The following is a 23702-nucleotide window of genomic DNA, read 5'->3' on the forward strand; positions in this document are numbered from 1 at the left end:
GTGAGATGCCTGACAGTGGCACCTGGACAGTAACGGGTTAGAGAGCTGCGCGCGGTGCGGACCTCCGCCCTGGTACAGATGAGGAGAGTGAGCTGCAGAGGCGGTGGCCGCAAACACAGGAACAAAGTGGCCAGCTCCTTCACTCCCACAGGTTTTTCTCCTTGCTTAAAATTCTGCAGTACTGGACCAGACCAGAAACTGTGTAGTGGTAGTAGCAACTTCAGAACAAAACGGGAGGTTTGCAAGTTGAAACACAGGATTTTCTCAGGGTCTTATGGGATGACAGTATCGAGAAGCTCTGTTCTGTACAGCCTGGTCCAGTGTGAGGAAATGAGGATATATTGGTTAAGCTTTTCCATTGATGAAGAAAAAAAAGATTGGATTCCTCCCCTCATCGCCCCCCAAGAGAGAACCAGGTTTAGAGAAAATAGTTGATGGCCAAAAACAGCTATCTCTTTGTACTTGTAGTGACCTGCACATTAACACTGACCCAAAGCCCTAGAACTCCCTGTAGAGGCAACTTCCTGACTGCATCAGCTTCCTGACAGGAGTCTCCTATGAGAAGGGCTCAAGTCTGGGAGACTCTCTTTCAGCTTTGAGTCAAAGAACAGAGCAAAAGACGCAGCCATATCCTGGGGTAAGAGTTTTGCTCCAGCTCTGCTGCCCTGGATCAAGGAGGAATGTGGCCAGCCAGCAGCATGAACCCCTGTGTAGAGAGGCTTTGTAGGAAGCTGCGGCCACCCTGAACACAGGATTATCAGTCCGTTCTTTTGCTTCAGCTGGTAATGACAGGGGCCCCTTGGCACGAGTGGCCTGGTGAGACTAGAGCAGGAGCAGGCTGGAGTGCCAGGGGAGGGTGGCCCAGAGAAGCCGCTCTCCCTGTTGTGCCCGCTGGGACCTGGGTTGACTGCAAACCGGCATGGCACTGTGCTCATGCCTCCTGGCTCGCTGCAGTCCTGCTAGTAAACATGTGAGCATCAGTGAGTCTCTGTGGTCAGTATCTTGTCCTGCTCTGGTCCCTGTCTCACTCATTCTCAGCGGCTGTTGTGTGTGTCATTAGCCCCTAATTTCTGAAATGAAGATAAAAACAAAACTGAAAATGCTCCGGAGCAGTTCTGCCAACTCCTGATTTTTCCATTCGCTTCCTCTGATAGCCATTGGTTTGGGGAGACTTCCCTTTCCTGCCCCAAGCTGTGGGCCTGTGCACAATAGCCCCTGGCCCACTGCCCATCAGATAACAAGGCTGGCTCTCGGCAGGCAGCAATGTGTATTGGAAAAAGTGAAAGTCTCTGGCTGGAAATAAAAGCTCAGAAACCCTCTGCTGTTTTCCCCCAGCCCCTCCTGGGTCTGTAGTGCAGGCTTCATGTGAGCTAGTCCCATCCCACCTGCAGAACCAGCGGGGAGTTCAGTGGTAGCTGGTGGAGGAGAGAGAATGGGTGGTGAGGGGCCATGGATCTTTTGTCCCAGGAGGTCTCACCCTAGACACCCTGTGTGACAGACTGAGGGTACTTCAGCCTGTCTTGGGATAGTTTGGACCAATGTGTGGGATTTCATCAGTATGTAAGAGTTTTTCTTTCTCTCTAATCATAAGAGACACCTTTTGTTTGTTTTAGGTCAAATATGTAATACCTTTTCACTCCAGAATATATTGGTCAGGGTTGAGTTGCACAGAACAGAATCCACTCTGACTAGTTTCAGGAAGAAGGCATTTAAAATACATTCTGGCTTATAAAATCAAAAAGAGTGAGAAACAGACTCAAGAAGTCTAAAAATGCTACAGAGCTCGTCTTCCTCCTGTAATGAGGAAACCAGATCCAGAATTAGGGCCCCTCTGCTCTGTCCGCACACCACTTACACGGGGATCCCTGCACCTGTGTCTTGACATCAGGAAAACTGGGAACCACAGGTGAGGCCTCTGCTAACGCTGCAGCAGAAAACCAAGGCTTCCAGGACCGTGCCCAGAAACAGCAGGGATTTCAGGAAGCCATGTAAATGTACATAAGTGCATCGACTGGCTGAACCTAAAGGAGGTCTTAGAATTAATAGTTTCTAGCTGATTAACTTCTGAAGTACAGGAAGGCACCCTGCAAGGGCAGAATGTATCTTGAGTCTAACCTGTTATCTCCTCCACATATAATGAAGGAAACAAATGGAATTCTAGCATGTAGGTGTGTACCTGTGCTACCACATTTCATTTATAATTTCCAAAAAAGGCAATAAGGTAGATAGTTCTTCCCATTTTCGTAAGTGAGGAAATTTAGGTGAGAGTTTAAATCATTCAGCTAATGAGTGACAAAACCTGCTCTGAATCTCTGCACATCTGATTTTCAAGCTTAGGCTTTTCTCACTATACCTTGCTCACCTCTTTGGGTTGCTTCTGCTGCTGACAAATTGTTGCCAACGTAGGGATTGGATTTCCATAGGACTTGTGGGCTACTAGAATGTTATCCAAGGCTGGAAGTGGGAAGCAGGCACTTGGCTAATGTTTGTAAGCCAAATGTTAAAAAGTGAACTGTGCTTTGGGGCATGGTAAGGCTTAAGAAAGCCATCTTTTTTCCATGGTTACACTGGAATTTTATGGTACAGTGGGGAGAGAAATGGCTGGCTGCCTGGATCTTTGACATCTGACCCTCTGACAAATGGAGTAGCTTTCTTATTCCCATTTGATTTCCTCTTACCTCCATCTTGTTGTTGCCTTTGAGCCCTCCGTTGGCCAGAGGGCATCTTGCATCCAGCTTACAAGTGACCATGGACAGAACACCTCTGAATCTGAGTGATGTAAAATGTGGCCCTGTGTTTCTCTTGTGCTGTCGAGGAATCCCCATATTAGCCTCGCTCCTGCTCCTTGAAGAAAGGCAGTTGGGTTCCCCCTTGAGTGGAATCCCCCCACCTCCTCTGTTTGGATTGCTTCTGGGGAATGTATGGCCTGGCCAGCTTGGGGAGAAGTTTTGCTTTCCATCTCTGTGTTGAATGGTATGCCTGCCCTTTCTGGAAGTAGATTACAGTCTCAAAATGGCCTTGCCCGAACTGTACTGGGAGTCACAAAGGCTGTTTTCTGGCTGCAGCACCACCGTTGAGTCACTATATGACTTTGGGCCTTGGCTTCCCTTCTGCACACGGCAGATGTGCACAGTGCGCCCTCACTGTAGGAGTGTTGTGAGAATTAAAGGCGAAGTAACAGAGGATAAAAAAGAAAAGGAGGACTTTCCTGGTGGTCCAGTGGTTAAGACTGTGCTTTTACTACAGGTTGTGTGGGTTTGATCCTACGTCAGAAAACCAAGATCCCACATGCTGTGCGGGTGACCAGAAAAAAAAAAAAGAAAGAAAATGACTCATTTCTTTGCTCTGTTAGTTGATGGCACAGTATCTCTAAATTTCTACTCTGAGCAGCATCATTTTCTGCCAGGGCTTAGAAAGCTTGAGCAGACTCTTCCATGGGTTGTTTGAGATCATTTGAAAGGCATGGTTTAAGCACCTCCTTATCTCAGAATTTGTAGCTGTGAGTGAGGTGTTCAAAGTGGAAATCCAGCATAATTCTACACGTGTTTTCAGAGCAGTTTGGTTTCTAGCCTCTACTTTAGAGTCAAGTGGGGAAGCCAGGCTACCGAGAGTCTCAGGTGCTTCCCACCTGAGATACCTAATCCAAGTGGTTCTTGGAGAGAGTGTGAGTTGATACCTCCAACAAGAGATTGGAATACCAACTCCTCTTGGTGGCGAATTCATTCAAATATCTTCTCTACAAACTGAATGATCCATATATTCTGAATGACTGACTTTGTGTAGAAAAATGAAGGGATCACTTCTTTGAAAGACGTTGAAAATAGTGGTTTTAAGCTCCTCAAAGACTCTCTTTCAAAGAGCAAGCCTGCCACCATTCTTTGACTTTTCTCTTAAGGAGTTTTCTTCCTTCTTGGGGTCCTTGGATTAGGGGGAGAAGCTGCCTGGTTCAGGAAGTTTCCTTCAACCCCAGGACTTTGCTAGGAGGAGGCCCGCCTTCTCTTCCTGGATGTTCAGAGAGACAAACAGGCTTTCCACCACCAAGCAGACGCTGGGTCCAAGCTGGCTCCGTGTCTGCTCCTCTCAGGCTCTGGGGCCTGGGCTCTCCCGTCAAGGGTCTTGTTTCTGTGCTCTAGGCTCCCAGAACCCCGGCCGAAGCTCGCCTCCCCCTGGCTACGTGCCTGAGCGGCAGCAGCGCATCGCCCGGCAGGGCTCCTACACCAGCATCAACAGCGAGGGGGAGTTCATACCAGAGACCAGCGAGCAGTGCGTGAGTATAGTCTGGGTTATATATAGAGGGTGTGTGTCGTGGGAGGTGTCAGACCAAGGTTATAATGGGGGTCCTCAGTGGGCATGGTGTGCAAGTGAGGGACTTGAGTCCCATCTAGTAGCTCTTTTGTAAACCAGGCCTGCCCAGGTATGGATGTTTCCTTTCTAAGGGCCAAATATCAATTCCTACCAAAGACAGGGTTTCCCTGATAGCTTAGTTGGTAAAGAATCCACCTGCAATGCAGGAGACCCCAGTTCAATTCCCAGATCAGGAAGATCCACTGAAGAAGGAATAGGCTACCTACTCCATTATTCTTGGGCTTCCCTTGTGGCTCAACTGGTAAATAACTCACTTGAAATGTGGGAGACCTGGGTTTGATCCTTGGGTTGAGAAGATCCCCTGGAGAAGGGAACAGCTACCCACTCCAGTATTGTGGTCTGGAGAATTCCATGGACTGTATCGTCCACGGGGGTCACAAGGTCGGACACAACTGCGTGACTTTCACCAAAGCCAGGGTCTGAGCACCTGGCCTCCTTGGTGCCAGACGTGTGTCTGGCCACTCTTCCGGCTTCTGTGGCCCTCTCGCTGGTCTCGCACAAACTGCACAAAGCCGCTCTGCTGTCTGTGTGCTTCCTTACAATCCCCCTGGCCTTTCAGCAGAGTTTTAGCATATGACCAATTAAAAAAATCTAAACACACAGATTTTTTTTTCTTTTCCATCAACCAGCTTTTAGTTTTGCTATTGCTTTATGAAAGGTAGGGAGTATACCAGTTCAAAGTAGGACTGGCTACTTTGGGTGAACTTTTATGATAGTAGACAACTAAATTAGTTATCTGTTGCTATATAAAACAACCACAGGCTTAGCAGTACAAACAGCAGACATTTATTATTTTACAGTTTCCTGGGGTCTAAGATACAGGCACAACTTGATTGGGTTCTCTGCTCAGGGTCGCACAAGGCTGCAGTCGAGTGTCAGCCAGGCTGTGTTTCTTCCTGAAGCTGGGGGCTCCCTTCTAGGTCCACTTGGTTGTTGGTCAGTGTCTTGTGGTTGTAGCCTTGTGGCCCCTATTTTCTTGCTGGCTGTCAGCCAGGGGCCCCTCTGAGCTCTTGGAAGCCACCTGTAGTTCCCCGCAGTGTGGCCCTCTCACTTCCAGGCTACCAGGAGAGTCTCTTGCTCCAGTCTGCAAAGACGGAGTCTCATGTAGTTTAACACAATTATGGGAATGAATATCCTATCCACTTTGCCATAATCTATTGACTAGAAGTGAATTACAAGTTCTACCTATACTCAGATGAAGGAGTTCTGAAAGATTGTGACTCACTGAGGGGAGGGTGGTCGGGGGAGGTGGGGGTCATCTTAGGGTGTGTTCACCACAATAGCTTACTCATTTTGATGGTTAGCTTTTTAAATTTGTGGCTCACTTGATGAAAATGTCACTTTGGCTTAGTGAACTCAGCAAGAATAAGATCTCTGGCTTCATTCTGAAGTTTTTTCAGTGAGCTTGCTTTGATTGCAAAGAAAAACATACGTCTTCTAAACTTTTGGAATTTGATCTTGAAAGGGGAAACTTCTTAAAGGTAAAAGCATCCAGCAGAAGGCCAGCACCAACACATGGGGGATTTTACCAAAAAAACTGATTCTTACAACTTTTCCTAAAACTGATTCTTATGACTTTTCCAGCATTGTTTCAATTGTACAGGCTATGAGAAGCATTTTTATACTGCTTCTGCTCTCTTCTGTAGTCCTGCCTTCCAGATAAATTTATGTTTAAAACAGTGACCTAGAGTACTTTTATCTGCAGAGTCCCCTCTTGGTTATCTTACTGACCATCCTTTCCTTTTTCTCTAACCAGAGTGCTTCCGGACATCAGCTGTACGAGGGGTAACGGGTGTAAAACCTCAGAGGTTGTTAATGAGTTTGATTGCCTTTGCTTTCTGTCCTTCCCCATGGTCCTGTATCCTGGTCCTTTTACTTCTTTATATTACTTTCATGGCCCTGGAAGGCATGGGAGTATTAGACTTGTAGTGAGGAGAGGCCTTTAGGGAGAGGCCGTGGAAGGTGGCAGCGGGGGAATGACTAGGTCCTTCTTCAGTGCCTGCATCTTTAGCAGAAGAGAATTGCTGCTGGTAATGGGCCATTCAAGATAAATCTACTCAACAGAGACCAAAACAGCATGGTATGTAGTGAAAGAATATCCGACTGGGACTTTCTTGAAAAGTGAAACTAAAATAAGTTTGTTTTATTTTTTCTTTAATCAGATTTGAGCAATGGCTGCATCTATTTGCTAATTTTCAGAATGAACAAAGCATGGTTCAGGCTAGTTTTTTTTTTTTTTGGCTTGGTGTTTCTAACAAAATTTTTCTAATGCAGCATAACTTCCTTCCCTTTGACTTCTGCAGCACTGTCACGAAGAGGGTGTTTATTTTTGGCTGAGCGGCATATGGGATAATAGTTCCATTGGGGATCGAACCCATGCCCCCTGCAATGAAAGCACGGAGTCTTAACCATGGGACCACCAGGGCAAACCCCGAAAAGAGAGTCCTTTTTTTTTTTAAACAGAAACCTTCACGGGGTTCAGTGTGTTTTCCAGTGGCCTCTCTTGAACCTTTGGTGTTCCTCCTTCATCACACCTGTCATGTTGTTATTCCTGCTCATTCTCTCTTCTGTTATCTGGTCTAACTTTGCCAAATATGTACTTTCTGGATTGGGAGCAATTCTTTCCCACGTTGGTTTTATCCACTTGAGGAAATCCTATCGCCTTAGCAAGATTTGGGGGATTTTATTTTGCAATTAATTTGCCTTGATTGGCAGTTTAAAAAAAAATCACGTATGACAATATACGGGTGAAATTATGGGTGAGATGGTCTCCAGCATTAAATGGGAAGAGATCGTTTGACTTGGAAACCAATTTTATGAAAGTTGTTCGTGGATTCTCATAGTTCTGATACTTTGCTTCTCTATGTAATGCTTGACTTTGGATCTCAGATAATGAATTCTCTGACAGTGAATACACCCCTTCACCGCCCCCCGCCCCCAGGCAAAATGAAGGGAGATCAGTTGGAGAAAAGGCTAATCTGAAGACTTTTTGTTACTGCATTTGACCAAGGGCCAGAGAAACATTTCAACTCACACAGATACCTGTTGGCCCTGCCTGAGAACCAGGAACCGGGAAACTTGTGTTCTGTGTCAGTTGTGCATTGACTTGACTTGTTTCATGACTTCAGACAATACTCCTCCCCTTTCCAGACCTGCAGTGGCTCATCTGTGAAACGAGGACACTCCTTGTCTTTGTAAATTATAAATTATGGAGTGTAAACAGAAGCATCACCGTCCCACCCACACACACACTGGAAGCCTCTGCAGGGTAGTACCGTCTCCAGCACCAGGCTCCAGCATTCGCAAGCCAAGAAAATGCCAACCAGAGAAGCAGCGTCTCTGCTTTGCTGTCCTGGCAGAGCGCCTTGGGATGCCAGCCAGGCATTTTTCTCACTCCTGGAAACTTGCCTTTCAGACTGTGGGGGAGAACGGTACCTGCCTAACCATTCTTCCCACTGCCCAGGCAGAGAAAGGGCACTTTCATATTTTTGGGGGGAAAAAAAGGACCTTTTGCTGGTCTTGGCTGGGTACCTGGCTGGGGCTGGGGCTGGGGCTTTACTGTATGCCTTGCCTTGCAGATGCTGGATCCTCTGAGCAGTGCTGAAAACTCCTTGTCGGGAAGCTGCCAGTCCTTGGACAGGTCAGCAGACAGGTATGGGACTGTGGCTGGTTTGGGAGTTGGTGCACAGGCATTTTTGGAACTGATGAGCTAAGGAAATAGAGTTAGCTAGTGTGTGTGTCCCTGAACTAGACACTGGTCTGCAGGCCCATGGCTAGAACCTCATGCTTTTGGGAAAGAAACTTCTCGCTAGCATTCCGAGCCTTCTCCTTAATTTTCCAAACACCAGGAGAATGTTCTGTTTGTGTAATCAGATGGATGTAATAGGTCATAATAGCAGTTCACATGGATAAATGCTGGCTCCGTTGCTTCCAGCACTTTCTGTGTGTTTTGACTGCCCACATAATACATGGTGCCCTTGTACCCCTGCCTCATTGCTGAGGTCTGGACTGAGAAGCAGTGGACCTTCAGTGTTTTGGGGACAAAATTGAATTATTACCTGTAGGTTTACTTTCATTTTTTTCTTTCCTCCAAGTGTTTCTGGTGGAATAAGAAACTGGGGTATAAAAACCAGAAAACAGAATAATCCAGACTGCCTAGCTTACCACACTGCCCGCTTGGTGTGTAATCTTACACACCAGCTGTGTTCTTATTACACTTTGGGAGGGAACAAGTGCTGTCCTTCACACACCCCATAGTCTGTGGAGCTGGTTTGTCAGTCAGCAGGGGTGTTTAGAGATGGCTTTGGCATTGATCCAGCCAGTCTCTCTCCTTGACCTCATCATGCCCAGGAGCACATTTTGACCCTGTCTGGCTGGGCTCAGGGCTGTGGTCAGAGGCCACCGAGCAGTTTGGAGGGTTTTCTTCTCTTTGTGGAACTGATCAATTGCTCACACGGACAATCACCTTGTGACCCTGCCATGTCTGTACTGTGTCTCTTCTAACAGATCTGTGCTCTGATGAGTGTGGTCTCCCTCCAGGTGTCATAGAGCACAGTCACAGTTGCTTGTTGGCATCCAATTTGAAGCCTTATTTTAGGCTTTCCAAGCAGAAGAGCAAGAAGGCACTGGTAAAAGTGCCAGAGTTTGTTGCTGCAAACTGAGGGCTCTTCCGGGACAGGGACTGACTGTGGCTTTGAACTCTCTGCTGAGTGTTGTGGCCACACTGGTCGGGGAGGGTAGGTGTGGGACAGGACCACAGAAAGTCTGGCAGTTGGGAAGTAGAGGACAGTCCCTGCACCACTGCCTTGAGAGTTTCTGAGTTTTGATCTCCAAAGGCACTCACACATGAGGGAAAAGGGCCATTCAGGTGGATGCTGGTAAAGATGACTCTCTTGATTCTTGAGTTTTTCCAGTGGCCCTCCAATGGTTTGTTTTCATCTCCTTGGGAGTCAGACTCAGTGACCTGGACTTACTTCCTTGGGGCCCAGCATAACCAAAGGTCAGAGCTTTCATCTTCCCTTCATGGGACCTGGAGCCATATAGACCCAACTCCACCAAATATTAGTCGAATAGCTTTGGACAAGTCCATTAACCTCTCTGTTCCTCGGTTTTCCATATCTCTAAGAGGAGATAGTGATGATTAGTCTGAAAGGAAGATCCTGGGTGTTATTACTGTTTTTATGACTGCCTTGAGCAAGGGATCCTTTGCATTCTTCCTGTTACCAGAGTGGGAGGAAAGGGTAAGAGACAGCACTCTGCCCCCCAGTGGAGATAGGGAGCACTGGAGGGCCTCATTAGGCAGGATCATGTCAGATGTGGGCCTCAGACTAGTGAAGAGAAAGTAGGAAGCATAGGAAAGGTCTGCTTCTCTTGAACTCTACTTCCTGCCATATAATGACATGTGTGGAAAGGAGTCACAAAAAGCAGTGTGTCTGGGTATCCTGCCCTCTGACCTGGTGAGCTACTTTGGAGGGACCCTGAAGTCTGCTGTGTGATTGATTTTGTTTTTCTAGCCCATCCTTCCGGAAATCACGAATGTCGCGAGCCCAGAGCTTCCCAGACAACAGACAGGAATTCTCGGGTGAGTTCTGCAGAGGGTGGGTGAGCACTGCAAGGTGTCTGCCCTGGACGGCTCGGGGGAAAGAGAAGCCAGGGCTGTATTTACTCTTCCTGGGGCCTGCTGCTCTCAGGTCTCAGGTGACCTGGAGGCTCTCCTGAGGCACTCACCGGGGCCTGTCGAGCAGCCAGTGACCCCTCTCTTTTCCTCAGATCGGGAAACTCCACTCTATGACAAAGGGGTCAAAGGTGGCACCTACCCCCGGCGCTACCACGTGTCGGTGCACCACAAGGACTACAACGATGGTGAGTGCGCCTCCACGCTGCCCCCTGCTGGCCACCGCAGGAACAGCCACCGGAAGGGGGTGGCCCAGGCGCTCCAGGCCCCACGTTTCCTGCATTCCTGAGGAACTGCATCCAGGCTTGAGGCAGTAGAGTCAGTGTTTTTTAAAAAGAGGAGGATGGTATTGTAGATGGATACTGCCTCCAGGAAATCAGTCCTTTGTCTGAGGGCACAGAGTGCTCCAGGCGCCAACTCTCCACTGCCCTCTTCTGCCTCAGGCAGCAAACGGAATGGAGCTTCCACAGAGGTGTAGGATTACGATGCCAAGGAAAACAGAGAGCAGCCATGGATTGGCCCCACGGGTGTTGTGGGGCATGAGGGCCAGCCCTGCGCTTTCCCTTTGGCTGGGTTTCCCTAAACCCCTTGGCTGCTTGCTGATTCCTGCTTTTGTCCTGATCCTCAGGATGCTTGAGACATCAGCCATTCTGGCCAGCATCAGGTGGGAGGGAAGAGAGGATGGACTGGAGCTGGTGTTGTGACCTGGTTGGCACATTTGGCCTTGTGGTCGGGGTTCTGACCTGCTCTGCTCTGGCCCTGGCACCCCTTTAGGCAGAAGAACGTTTCCCCGAATACGGCGTCATCAAGGCAACCTGTTCACCCTGGTGCCCTCGAGCCGCTCCCTGAGTACAAATGGCGAGAACCTGGGCCTGGCGGTGCAGTACTTGGACCCCCGCGCGCGCCTGCGGAGCGCCGACAGCGAGAACGCCCTCTCCGTGCAGGAGAGGAGTGTGCCCACCAAGTGTGAGCAGTGCGCCCTGGCTGGGGAGGGCCTGCCTGAGGGATGCTCAGGGCGGGGGGCCAGCGAGTCCAGAGGGCTTTTGGGCTCAGCGGGTGGCTGCCCTGGCCCATCTGTACCCAGGGGAAGAGCCTGAGGGGGGCAGCAGATCCCCTGGACCTTAGTCCTCACTCCACTGTTGTGATGAGCCACTCCTCTCTGGCCTTTAGTTTTCTCCACGTTTAAATTGAAGAGTGATCTCCTTAATCCCTGACATAATGAGCTATCTGGGGGCCTTGGAAGTATAAAGGTGTTTAATCAGTTCAGATAAGCATTTAATCATGATTTTAGCCAGTCCTGTGCTTCTCAGGGTGTGGGCCTTGAGTTCTGATTGGTCAGGGCCCTGAGCCTGTTCCAGGTGAGGGTGGAGATGCTGTGTTGAGGTGTGGTGATGCTGGGTGAAGGGCAGCTCGGGCCTTAGCAAGTGCATTAGCTCTAATGCTCTTTCCTCCTGTTCTCCTGTAGCTCCCAGTGCCCCCATTAATTGGCGCCGGGGGAAGCTCCTAGGCCAGGGTGCCTTTGGCAGGGTCTATTTGTGCTATGACGTGGACACAGGACGAGAACTTGCTTCCAAGCAGGTGCAGTTTGACCCAGACAGTCCTGAGACAAGCAAGGTACTGCCTTCCCTACAGTCTGACTTCCAATTCCTCCTTCTCAACAAAATGCCTGTCTTGTTGCACAGACTAATTGCTTTAGATGCTACAGGTTGTTTCTCCCATCATTCTTCCTTCCAAGCTCCTTTACCATCTACCCCGGTCCTAGGGAGAGATTAGTTGGTGTCAAAGTACCTAACCGCCCAGACTGGTTTGGATGGCAGTGGCACAACGAGCAGCTCCTGCCCCCACCCCCCACCTCAGCAGACAGATGCCGTTCTCTCCCAGCCCCCGAGCCAGGAAGGAGCCCGTCTTTGGAGCTTAGCTTGGGCTGTGGCCTTCACTCCAGTTTGAGTGGACAAATGCAGCAGTTACCTGAACTCCTTAACTGCACCCACAAACCCATCTCCCACCCCACTGTCTGCTGTCTTCCAGCATGGGAGTGCCCAGTCCCACGGCTTAGCCAGCATTGTGGGCAAGGGCCAGACAGTCGAGAACATTCCCCCTTTTCTCCAGCTGAAGTTCCCACGGCAGATGGGCTCCTCTGAGGCCACTGACTAGGGCAAGCGGAGCTGACGCCAGGCAGGTAGAACTGAGGCCTGCAAGCCTCGGTGACCACTGGGCCCCTTCCCAGGAGGTGAGTGCTCTGGAGTGCGAGATCCAGTTGCTGAAGAACTTGCAGCATGAGCGCATAGTGCAGTACTATGGCTGCCTGCGGGATCGTGCCGAGAAGACTCTGACCATCTTCATGGAGTACATGCCAGGGGTATGTGCCCCGTGATGCAAGCAGACAGCAAGAGAGGGACTGTCATGGCACTGGGGCTGTGGAGGAGGGGTCACTTTGACATGAGTGGTTACCTGAGTCTCCAGAGGCTCCAGGGGAAAGGCGAGGCAGGGGCAGGGCGTGGAGTCAGCATGTCCTGCGTCTAGCTGCAGTGATGGTTTGGGGTGAGAATTGTCCCAGGCTCCCCTGACCCGAGGCTCCCAAGGCAGCTGCACTGTCCAGTAGGTACTGCCTTTATGTGGAGCACATAGACCTCCCTTCTGGGTTTGGGTCACCCTGGCCTGAGGGAAGGGCTGTCTCATACTTTTCTCCAAGCTGCCTGACAGCCCTTAGCTAAGTGCCTGGCCTGTCACAAATGGGGACTGGACCTCACTCCCTTGGTAAACACTGGGGTCTGGAAGTAGCCTTGCCCCCTTCCATCCTCCTTCCTGCAGTGACCCCTCTGACTCCTGTGGCTTTAGGGTTCAGTGAAAGACCAGCTGAAGGCCTACGGCGCTCTGACAGAGAGCGTGACCCGGAAGTACACCCGGCAGATACTGGAAGGCATGTCCTACCTGCACAGCAACATGATTGTTCACCGGGACATCAAGGGTGAGCGGGGCAGGCTGTGGGCTCTCCATGACCTGGGAACTTGGGGACTCTCTACCTGGTTGTTGTGAACTTTGTGAAAAGTGAAACCCTCATGACTTCCTTGGGGGACTGGTGTGAAGATCAGTTAAGTGATTTGGGGAAACACAGTGAAGGGCTCTGCAGATGTTGGCTGTGGTGACGACTGTTGGCTGCTGTAGGGCAGGTGCCTCCCACCACTATCCTGTTTGCTCTGTGCAGTTTCGCTCCAGCTCACAAGGCCCCCATCCTACCCAGCAGCCCTTTGGACTGGGAGGGAAGGACAGAAGGAGGATGGTGGCAAGTGCCAGGGGTCTAGGGCTGCAGCCTCTGCCCTTTCATGCCTTAGGAGCCAACATCCTGCGAGACTCTGCTGGGAATGTGAAGCTGGGGGACTTTGGGGCCAGCAAGCGCCTGCAAACCATCTGCATGTCCGGCACGGGCATGCGCTCAGTCACTGGCACTCCCTACTGGATGAGCCCCGAGGTGATCAGCGGTGAGGGCTACGGAAGGAAGGCAGACGTGTGGTAAGTGTGCTGGGGACGTGCTGGGACCCTCATCTCCTGGTCTGGGCTGTAGTGGTTCCAGCTTAGAAATGGGGCTGAGGGCTCTGCAGTGTGGCAGGAGTGAGGATTGGCCTCTGGCCAGTGAGGCCAGGTTGCAGGCTCCATGTGGGCAGGGGTGGTAGTGCCTGCAGCAGTACACACAGCAGATATGTTGTGTTTTCACTCTGAACAGCAACTGTTTGTTATTGCTGAGAACTAAGGCCGTGGTAAACATCCCTGGGGTGTTTGCTAAATCCTTGAAAGAGCTCGGATCCCATCTGAAGGCCTGGATGGGTCTCTAAGCAGCAGTAGTAGGCTTCGGCTCCCTCTCCTAGTGCTCAGATGGCTTGCAGCTGCTCTAATTTTGTGTCCATCCTCTGAAAGGTCCTGAAAGTTATGAGAGTATCCCTTCCTCTTAGAATGTTACTGTAGGGGGTGGAATAGTGGTCCCTGAAGATGTCCATGTCCTAATCCCAAAGGGATGAGAGAGTGTTACCTTATGTGACAGTAGGGCCTTTGCAGAGTGATTTTTAAGAATTTTGAGATGGGGAGATGATCCTGGATTATCCAGATGGGCCCAGTATACTCATAAAGGTCCTTATAAAAGAGAGGCAAGAGTGAGTAGTAAGAGGTGTGACAAAGGAAACAAGAAGTTGGTGTGAGACAAGAAAGGAGCCATGAGCCAAGAACGCAGGCAGCCTCTAGGAGTGGGAAGAGGCCAGGAGATGGGCTTTCCTCTCAGAGCCTCCACAAGGAACTGTCCTGACTGGCCCACTGACTTCAGCCAGTGAGACTGCCCTTAGATATCTGACCTCCATAGCAGTAACACACTTAGGCTGCTTTTTTATGCTACTGGGTTCGTGGTCACTGTTAAAGCAGCAGTAGGAAACCAGTACCGTTATTTCAGAGCGCTTTCTGCACGTGCTCAGTGGTTCCCCCCGATATCAGGAAGCAGCCAGGTGGGTGCAGGTTGATGAAGCCCATGTGGACGAAGTTGACAGGGCTGTGAAACCTCTTCTGGCCATGGGGACCCTCTTCAGGGGTGTTAGCCCCCAGCCTGGCCCATCCTGCCTCAGTGTGTTTCGAGAAAGGCACCTCCTTTCACAGTGGTGTGCAGGGCGGCTGGGAGCTTGGGGCTGGCTGCGGGGTGACACAGGGGTTCTCTGTCTCCAGGAGCCTGGGCTGCACGGTGGTGGAGATGCTGACAGAGAAACCACCTTGGGCAGAGTATGAAGCCATGGCTGCCATTTTCAAAATCGCCACCCAGCCCACCAACCCTCAGCTGCCCTCGCACATCTCTGAGCATGGCCGGGACTTCCTGAGGCGCATTTTTGTGGAGGCCCGCCAGAGACCTTCGGCCGAGGAGCTGCTCACACACCACTTTGCACAGCTCGTGTACTGAGCTCTCAAGGCCACACTGCTGCCGGCCGCCCCCTCTGCATGGGCAAGGGGCTGCTGGGGGGCTCAGCCAAGTTGCTGCTTCTCCCGGGCAGGGCCATGGACCACAGAGCTGAGTCCAGCCAGCGTTGTCTGTGCCCTTTTGCTGCTGGGGCCCGGGGCCAGGGAGAGCGGCTGCAGCCTCACAGACTGGGAGCCCCCAGCCTGCCAGACCCGAGGCGCCAGCGTCCTCAGCTCAGCCTGGAGGGGAAGGAGCTGGAACAGTGTGCGAGGCACCCAGGGCCCCACCCTTGGGGCTGTGTCTTGACATGGCCATCAGCACCAGACCCCAGAGAGTCTGGGGCACAGGATGGACACAAGGGTCTGAATAGTGTTACTTTCATTCAGAGTGTTACTTTGTTTCTCCTCCCCATGTCTGGAGACTACCAGGGCATCTCTGGGCTGGATGAGCCCACCCAAGCCTGAGGTAAAGCCCAGCACCCCACAGCCAATGGAGAGCAGAGGCCGGGGCGGCCCTCTCCCTGGAGCCCCAGGCCAGCTTTGCCAGCCCCTGTCCTTTACCAAAGATGAATGAAGCAACTGTTATGCTGCCTTATTCAGGGAAGGAGGAGCCTGTCCTGCCTGCCCCCATGACCCTGCCCCACCACACACACCCTCAAGCAGGGGCCTGAGATGTGGAACTACCCCCACTGAGGGGAGACCCAGTTTTGTCAATGCAATTGTCTGTGTTTTACAAGTTGGAGTCACTCTTATGCTGTACCCAGTCTCTAAACTGGAGACTTCGTGTGCCCTCTGGGCTCAGTACCCCTGCTGTGGGCTGGGGCCTTGGGCCAGATTGGAAAGAGCTGAGGGTCATGGCCCCAGACCTTGTGCTCCTGGCTGGCACCTGTTCCCCCACTGGAGCAGAGAAGACCGACAATACGGTGAGGGCATCTGAGCCGGCTGGCTACCCTGAGCGGAGCGTTCCGCAGAGCCGGGGAGTTGTATCAGGCTGTCTGCGGGCTGTGACCTGCTAGGCCAGAGCTCAGCCTGGTAGAAGGGAGAGCCCGTGTGATGGCCACCACCTGTGTCCGGAACCTCCAGCTCTGCTCCTCCGTGGCCAGCCTCGCCCATCCCCATGGGGTCTCAGCCCCTTTCCCTTCTCGCTCCCCTGGGGGAGGAATGGCAGCAGGGGTCAGGGAGCCAGTATCTTCAAGCAGCTTAGAGTCGGCCTTACTTACCTCAGCCTGGGCGCTGGTCCTTTCTTCCGGCCCCTCCCCTCCAAAATGTGCCTATTGCTAGAGCTCCTCCCTCTCAACACCCAGTTTCCTTGGGAGTTGTTGTTAAAAGAGAAAAAAAAAAAAAAAAAAGCCAGTGCCCAGGGATGGGTGTCTCCAAGGAGCTGGGGATTCGCGCCAGGCAGCTCATTGCCAGCCATGCCCACTCCCCCACGGGCACCAGAACAAGCCAAAGCCTTCGTTGTATGTTGACGATGCACTTTTATGAATGTAGTTTCTATCGCTGTTTTTAGCCTTTTCACATCATGTAATGTGAGGCTTTGTACTTGTTAATTTATATCTCAGATCATATTTGATGGTTTTTATATATATCAATTCTAGACTGTTACAGGTGGACGCCTCAAGAGAGAGAAGAGCAAACGAAAGCAGCTGGTTTTGCAGGAATGTGTGTTGCACGGTGCCAGTTGGGCCTGGTCCCCTGTTTCCATCCTTGCCCCCCAGGGGCCTCTGTCAGGCACCCCAGCTGGGCCCTCTGAAGACAGTGAGCGTATGCTCCTGCCTCCACCTCGGCTCTTGCCCAGGGAGGGGACTGGCCCCTTGTCTCGACCAAAGCTGCCGATGGGCAGCTCGGCCTCTCCACAACCCTGTCCTGATGGCTGTAGCATTCTTCTTGGGCCCACACCCTGACCCCCAGTCCCCGACCCCAACAGGAAGTGGTGCCGGTGCCAGATGAGACGACTCTGCGTCCCAGGTTCAGGCTCTCAGAGCCCCACCCCCGGCGTCTTACCTCACAGGGAATGTGTTTTTAAAAATGAATTTGCCAACAAGCCAACAAATCCTACACTCCAAAAAAACAAGACCCTGAATTTTTTTTTTTTGTGCCAAAAACTGTGGACATGCTGGCTCAGCATCCTCAGGACCAAGCTGTTGCTTAATTTTAATTTATTGTTTTTTTTTTATTAAATAATCCAGATGAAAAGTTGTGGGGCCTAGGATGGCCTGGCCCAAAGGATTTGAAGGGCCATCTCCTAGCAGCCCCAGGCTGGCTGTGGGAAGGGCCATGCCACCATTTGCTCATCATTCCGTGGGGTATGTCGGCCTTGGCCAACCCAACATGGAGAGGCCAGGGCTGGGGACAGTCCACTCTCCACTGCCCTCCTGCCCACCCCAGCTCTGTGTGTCTGAATTGTGGATCGTGCAGAAGAACCTGCAGCCATAGTTATTTGACTATATCTTGACCGAGGGCTTGCAGTGCAAAGCCAGGCCAGTGTCGTGCATTACTTACAATAAAAGGGATCATTTATACTCAAGGGGTCCTGTGGCAGTGCTTTTGGTTGTGGGGTGGAGGCAGTAAGTGTTTACCTGGGAGAAACCAGGTTATGCTGCCTGTCAACAAGCTTGCATCCCTCAGCAGAGAACTTGAAATGACTCCCAGAGGGGTCCTCGGTTGGTGGGACTTGGCTGGTACCACTACCAGCTCAGAGGTGGCACCCTCTCTTCCTCCCTAAATCCTCGGAGATCTACTGAGGATGGTCCTACCACAGCTGACTTCCTGAGGTGACACTGTCAGCTCACCCGACTTGAGCGTCACCATGGCTCAGTTCCTAGGACTTCTGTGGCACCCACTAGTCCTCCCAGCCCCGGGAAGTCCTTGCTGACTGGAGTCACATCCTTGCAGGGCAGGTACCGCCATGAGCCACCTCTGGTAGCTCTTGGGTGATGTGATGCTGTTGCTTATCTCTGAGCAGAGGAAGACCATCCTCGTCTCCAGCTGAAGCCTCTGGTGCAGAAGTTAGAGCTGCCCTGAGTGAGGCTCTCTGCATTCCCCTCATGCTCTGAGGACCCAGGTTCAGAGTGCCTACTCTGCGTCCTGTTAGCTCTGTCACTTCCAAAGGCAACACAGCACAGTGGCCTGTCTACCACCGGAGCTCGAGGCCCTGCTTCCTGCCCTGTTCTGTGGGCACGAGGTCACTGAGGAACTTAAGGACTTGCATAGCGTTAGGGTCGGGTAATCCCCTAGGAGTCTGCCCTCTTGTTCTGCCAATTTACACAGTCCAGTCAGCTGGGGGAAACCAGGACAGTTGGGTCTGGGGCAGGACAGTCCGGACTTCCTGTCTATTCTCCTGAGGGGTGGGGTCTTAGGTCCTCCTTGTTTGTGTCACTGTAAACTGTTGTCCCCAAGAGAAGCAGAAGAGCTGTTTCTCCTTTGACTACTTGGGATGGTGACCGAGTGCCCCAGTCCCTGGAGCTGGAAAAGCAGAAGGAAGAGGGACCCTGAAGGGGCACACTGACTCCTTGCTGAGGAAAGGGCATATAGACTAAGCTCTTGGACACAACTTGTTGGATCCGCTGGTTCACCATCCCTTCCTGATTGCCAGGACAAAGAGGATCTAGGTAAGGACTCAGCAAAAGTGCAGTGAGGCTCAGCACTGTCACCCGCTGATGGCCCGGCCTTGGGCAACACAGGTTGAGAGACCCAGTGGGGTTCAGTCCTCAAACTGAGTTCGGCAGCATGGAGAGACCTGGTTGGGAAGAACACCCCCTTTTCTCAGGCTGCCTGATAGACCCCTGACACCCATTACCCTGACCACCAGCCACCGCCACCAGTCAGGGCCAGGAGTGCGTTGGCCTGATGCTGTTCCCCTTCACCTCTGTGTGGTGAGTCCTTCCTGCCACAAACCGCCCCCCATCGGCCATACAATACAGAGTCAGAATCTGTCGAAACACGTTTAAAATAGGATTGATTACAACAGTCAAAACCGGCAGAAGTAGGAGGAGGGGGAATGTGGCCCCGCCAGCCCCCCACCAGTCCCTGTGGCTCTCAGCCTGGCGGGTGCTTTCCCTTCCGCTGCCTCCGCACTGTGGGGTGGTCCCGGCCCTAACAGGCATGCCCTGCCTCACCTCTGCAGGTGGAGGGGGCCCAGAGCTGTTGCAGTTCCCCTCCCTTCCCCCACTGGGTCCTGGGGGACATTTGGAGAGGCCCAGAAGGGGGCACCCTGGCTCACCTTCCTCCAGTCTCCATGGCTCAGGACCAGGCTAAGGGCAGAGGTAGATGGGGAGACGTGGGGGCCACACAGGCCCCTGGGTGGCAGTGAGGGAGCTTGGGACCCTGAGGGGGCATGCTGACTCCTTGCTGGAGAAAAGGCACCTAGATAGGGAAGCTGAGTTTGAGGGCCTCCCAGGGGGGCCCTGGGGTGAGGTGGGGTAGGCTGAAAGAAACAGGAAGTAGGGTGGTGAGCAAACCCCAATCCTGGTTCCCGAACCCCCACCGGCTGAGGAAGAAGGAAGGCATCCTGGAGCAGAGCCCTGCCCCTGCAACCCTCTGCCTGAGCAAAATGGCCTCATCCCCTTTCCACCCTCACCCGGGGCCGGCCGTCCAGTCTCTCTCCCACCGTTCCGATGCCTGCTCCAGGCCCTCTGTAGGGGGAGGAGGGAGTGGACAGCCAGAGGGGCCTCAGGCTGTCTTGGTGCCGGGGTCCACCTCCTTGTGGGCCCAGAGCTCCTTGTGCTGCTTCCGGCCGAAGCCTTCATCGTAGTTGCCTTTGCTCTTAAACAGCTGCTGAAAGTGGGGCTTGCAGTAGAATTCCCCGTGCAGTGCTGCGTAGCTGCCCAGGCTGCAGAAGCAGAACACTGTGGTCAGGTCAGGCCGGGTCAGGAGGGCTGGGGCGGGGTCAGGACGGGGGCGCACCTGAGCTTGGTGTGACAGTGCTTGCAGCAGAAGCAAGAGCTGTGGAAAATGAGCTTGTCGGCCACCAGTCGCTCCATGGGGTACACGGTCTTCTGGCAGGCGGCGCAGGTCTCCTTCACCTGGGCCCGAAGGCTGAAGGACTGTTCCAGGAGAGACTCCATCAGGGGCCTGACCGGCGCCCACCCCTTCCTCCCTGCACAGCCCAGCCTCGGGGCCCTACCTTGGAGCGCTGAACCGTGCTGCTGGAACCGCCACCTTTGGCTTCCTAAGAGAGAGGCGGTGGGGCAGGGTCAGCTGAGGAGGGCCCTAGACCATCACCAGCCCAGATCCCAGGGACACTCAAGGGGGAAGGGGAGGGAGACCGGCAAACAGGCAGCTCCTCGTCCCTTCAGGCCAGACACCTGCAGGGATGGAGTGCCCTCCCACCCCGGATGATCACCTACATGGGAGGGGGTGGCCTGGGCGGCTCCGGCGGCCTGGAACATGGCTCGTTGGAGGCGATGGAGGCCCAGTGTGGAGACGCGGCACCCGCTGGGTTCTGCAAGGGGAAGTCGGTTGGGAGGGCCCTACAAGCCCTTCCCAGCCCCCAGGGTGAGGGTAGGGGTGTTTACAGGCAGGGGGCTGGGGGGCTGTGGTTGGGACTTTCCCTAAGTCATTTCCTGTTGCTCTGGGTCTTGCCACTTCCGCCCTCACCCACCCCCTGCTTCGCCCGCTCGGCCTCCACGCGGCTCCCCAGGGGGCAGGGGTCCCTGAGTGGAACCATGTGTCCCAGGAGGAGCGGAGTTAGCGGGCAGCGGCTGGGGGAGGGGATCCGCGCAGCCGCCCGAACGCTTCGCGGACCCGGACGCCGCCTGGTGCGAGTGGAGGTTAGAGGCGGGCGGCCCCAGTGGGGCCGCGGCCAGAAGCGGCTGCCCCGGCCTGACCCCGGCCCGAAGCTGCCCAGTGCGGGGCCTCGGGTACGCTCTGTTCGGCGGACCCAGCCCCTGGACAGCGCCCGCGGCTGGGCCACCCGCCCCGCCCCGCCCCGCCCCGCCGAGCTGCCGCCCGCTCCTCCGCTCCGAACCCGCGTGGACCGGACCCCAGACCCAGGACCCCGGCGGGCCCAGCCGAGGGGATGGACACCGGCCTCGGGACCCCGGGCGAGAGCGACGGACTGAGACGCTCGGCGTCGGGACCCGGTGGGCGGCGGCCCCTGCGCCCACAGCCCCCACCTGGGCCGCCCGAATCGCGAGCCGGACCCCGGCCCCTCCCCCGGCCCGCCCGCGGGTCTCACCGGGCCCCGGCCTGGGCCGCGGGACGGGGGTCGGTCTCCGGGGGAAGCCTCGGGTGCGAGGAGCGCGCGGGGGCGAGCTGCCGCCGCTGCCAGTGGTCCCTAAGCGGCCGCGGCCGCCGCCGCCTTATCGCGGCGCCGCCCCCGCCGGCCCCCGCCCCGCGCCCGCCCATTGGCTCCGCCGCGCCCGGTGCCGCCTCCGGGGCCCCGGCGCCGCCGCCGACCCCCTTTCTGCGCTTTGTCTTCCCCTCGCTCGGCGTCCCCCGCCTTTGTCTGCCCCCCGCGCTGACCCCGCGCTCCGCACCGCCCCTCGGGCTTCGCGCTTGCCCGCCTCGCGAAACCCGTCGCCCCGTCGGCCCGCTCAGGACCGAGGCAGGGACCGGAGCCGGAGGGTCCGCGCCGGAGGCCTCGGGTCAGGGACGAGTACAGGTGGAGAGATGACTCGGGTGACAAATGGCGCTCCCGACGAGGCGGCGGCAAAGGATAACTGGGCGCGCCTGGGCCTTTGGCTGCTTCCATTTCCCCGCTCCGGGGGCCCTGCCGGCGTCCCCGCGCGGCTCCCACGCCCCCTCGGACGCAGAGATGGCAGGAGCGGCCCGGCACGCGATCCTGCCGTGCGAGGCTCGGCCCCGCCACAGGCAGGGCCCTGGGGGCCCCCGTGGCCACCAGCCCTCAGCCCCTTCTGGCGCCCGGCAGCCTGCGCCTGCGGTGCCCATTGCAGTGGCCCTCGCGAGGGCCCCGTCCCAAAGCGCCTCTGGGGCCCGACTTTGTCGGCTTAGTCAACCCCCACTCCCGGCTCCAGCAGGCACCGCTGCCTGAGAGGTCGAGGGCACCCCCTCTGGGGAAAGATTTCCAGCCTTCAAACATGCAAACCTGGGTTCATCCAAACCTCATTTGACACAGGAGGCAAGGCCTGAAGATCTGAAGTGACTTGTTCAAGTAACAAAGCCGAGCACCAGGGTTGGCGTCCGAGGCTGGGCCTCTGGACCCCTGTCCCTGTGGCCAAGCCGGTGGGCACCACAAGTCCCGGGTACACAGGAGGCCAGGCGTCTGACTTCTCAGCTCCTCAAAGAGCACAGGGGAGCCTGTCCCCACGGCATCTCTGCAGGGACGCCAGGGACTGCTGAGCTGCGCCTGCCATCCGGCTGGAAGCTGTTTCACAAAGCACAGCGCTAAACATAGCTCCTGCCCACATGGTGGCAGGAACAGAAGGAGCGGCTCCAGACGAGGCCCACACACTTGTCAGGAACAGAAGGGCTCAGCGCTGTCTGCCTGGCACGGGAGTGAGGGAGGCATCGGGCACCCCAGCCCCAGGCTGTTCCCATGGCTGCCTCAGGGCACCCTCCCTGTGGTTCACTTTTCTCCTTAGACCCCTGTCCCTCTTTGGAGGAAGATTTACATTCGGGTTGAGCTGGAGCCCTCAGGCCTTCCCGGATGGGGTGTGTGAGAACTGAAACTGTTAAGGGGCCTCTCTTTTCTCGCTGAGCTTCCACACCTGTCTTCAGATTCTCAAGGGGGTTGTGGTGATGTGAGAAAGGTGAAGCCCCCGGAGGTGTGGAGAGCAGCGCTGGGCTAGCCCCTGGGCACCGCCTGCCCCTCGGCCCCCCTGCCCTTCCCAGGACCATCCGTGTGCTGAGCAGCAGCAGTTCCCACAGAATCAGCACTCTGGGCGCTAAGGATGAGCTGATGGCAAGGTGAAGCAAGCAGACCAGAGTAAAGAAAACAAGCTGATAATGGTGTAAAGAAAAGGGAACTTGAGGTTTAAAGAAAAAAAAAAAAAAAGAGCTGGGCAGGAGGAGTGGAAATAAATGTGAGCTGGCCTGCTCACTCCCTCCATTTCAGGGCTCCCCGCTCCCGCCAGGGTCCTGCCTTCTCCTTAACCCCTGTAACTGGGGAAGGTCTTCTATTTTTCAAAGTGTTGTTATAGTTTCTCAGGAAAGGGAAAGCGAGGGCATGCGATGGGTTGAAGCAGCCACAGGGAAGAGGGAGGGGCACTTCCCTGATCTGACGTTTGAAGGCTGGGGCTCGCTGGAGGGGCGCCCACCCTGAGGGACGGGTAGGGGAAGGGGCCCGGCCGGGGCACACGCAGGTCAGGAGGAAGCAGCGTGGAGGAGACCCAAGTCATCCCCTGACCCCTGGCCCAGACTCCTGGCCAGCAGCCAGGACAAAGGGGAGGACCGGGTCTGGGTCTTGGATTACCTGCTCTCTGAGTATTAGTTTCCAAGGTAAGGAGACACCACAAGTTCTGTTGCAAAACAACCCCCTTCACCTCCTTTGCTTCCAAAAGGGAGCCTCTTCTGCCTGGCCTCCACTGGCCCAGATGTGGTCCCGAGGAAGGGCCAGCACTCAGACCCTTCCTGCTCCAAAGTGTTTTGATGGAGACAGGCTAAAATGGTCCCAACATCAGATAAAAACAAATCTATCCTGGGTTTTAAAGGAAACATGTGTTGTGAGGCTGTCTCGTGAAGGAGGTCACTGCTATGCCTCCATGGGCATGCATGGAAACGCTCTCAGATGGCAGAACCCAGGGCGGGATGACCTGTGTCCGAGCCTGCATGGCCA

The 23702-nt window shown here is 54.4% G+C and overlaps 2 protein-coding genes across 9 annotated transcripts in view; one reads left to right on the forward strand and one right to left on the reverse strand.

The window, feature by feature from the left end:
* Positions 1–17487, forward strand: part of MAP3K3 (mitogen-activated protein kinase kinase kinase 3) — a 61138-nt gene extending 43651 nt beyond the window's left edge. For 5 of the 7 annotated variants that reach the window (XM_070773751.1, XM_070773750.1, XM_070773754.1 and 2 more), the window contains 10 exons: positions 4134–4267; positions 7944–8017; positions 9879–9946; positions 10135–10227; positions 10814–11005; positions 11505–11653; positions 12267–12398; positions 12878–13007; positions 13372–13549; positions 14741–17487. In XM_070773751.1, coding sequence (XP_070629852.1) covers positions 4134–4267; positions 7944–8017; positions 9879–9946; positions 10135–10227; positions 10814–11005; positions 11505–11653; positions 12267–12398; positions 12878–13007; positions 13372–13549; positions 14741–14969 — 1379 coding nt within the window. In that variant the 3' untranslated portion in view covers positions 14970–17487. The remainder of the gene's footprint in view (positions 1–4133; positions 4268–7943; positions 8018–9878; positions 9947–10134; positions 10228–10813; positions 11006–11504; positions 11654–12266; positions 12399–12877; positions 13008–13371; positions 13550–14740) is intronic. The other 2 variants (XM_019980562.2, XM_070773753.1) reach the window with 1 other exon arrangement.
* Positions 17488–18896: 1409 nt separating this feature from the next.
* LIMD2 (LIM domain containing 2) lies at positions 18897–23585 on the reverse strand. 2 transcript variants are annotated; one of them, XM_019980581.2, is made up of 5 exons: positions 21144–21301; positions 20314–20408; positions 20091–20135; positions 19871–20010; positions 18897–19796 (listed from the first exon to the last, which is right to left on the reverse strand). In XM_019980581.2, the coding sequence occupies exons 2-5, from the start codon at positions 20353–20355 to the stop codon at positions 19637–19639; spliced, it is 387 nt and encodes a 128-aa protein (XP_019836140.1). In that variant the 5' UTR covers positions 20356–20408; positions 21144–21301; the 3' UTR covers positions 18897–19636. The 2 variants fall into 2 exon arrangements, 1 of the variants encoding a protein (XP_019836140.1); XR_011562111.1 differs by lacking the exons at positions 18897–19796; positions 19871–20010; positions 20314–20408 and having other exon boundaries at positions 20090–20135; positions 21144–23585.
* Between the last annotated feature and the right edge of the window lie 117 nt (positions 23586–23702).

This window comes from Bos indicus, chromosome 19 (genome assembly GCF_029378745.1).
Source record: "Bos indicus isolate NIAB-ARS_2022 breed Sahiwal x Tharparkar chromosome 19, NIAB-ARS_B.indTharparkar_mat_pri_1.0, whole genome shotgun sequence".
NCBI classification, from domain to species: domain Eukaryota; kingdom Metazoa; phylum Chordata; class Mammalia; order Artiodactyla; family Bovidae; genus Bos; species Bos indicus.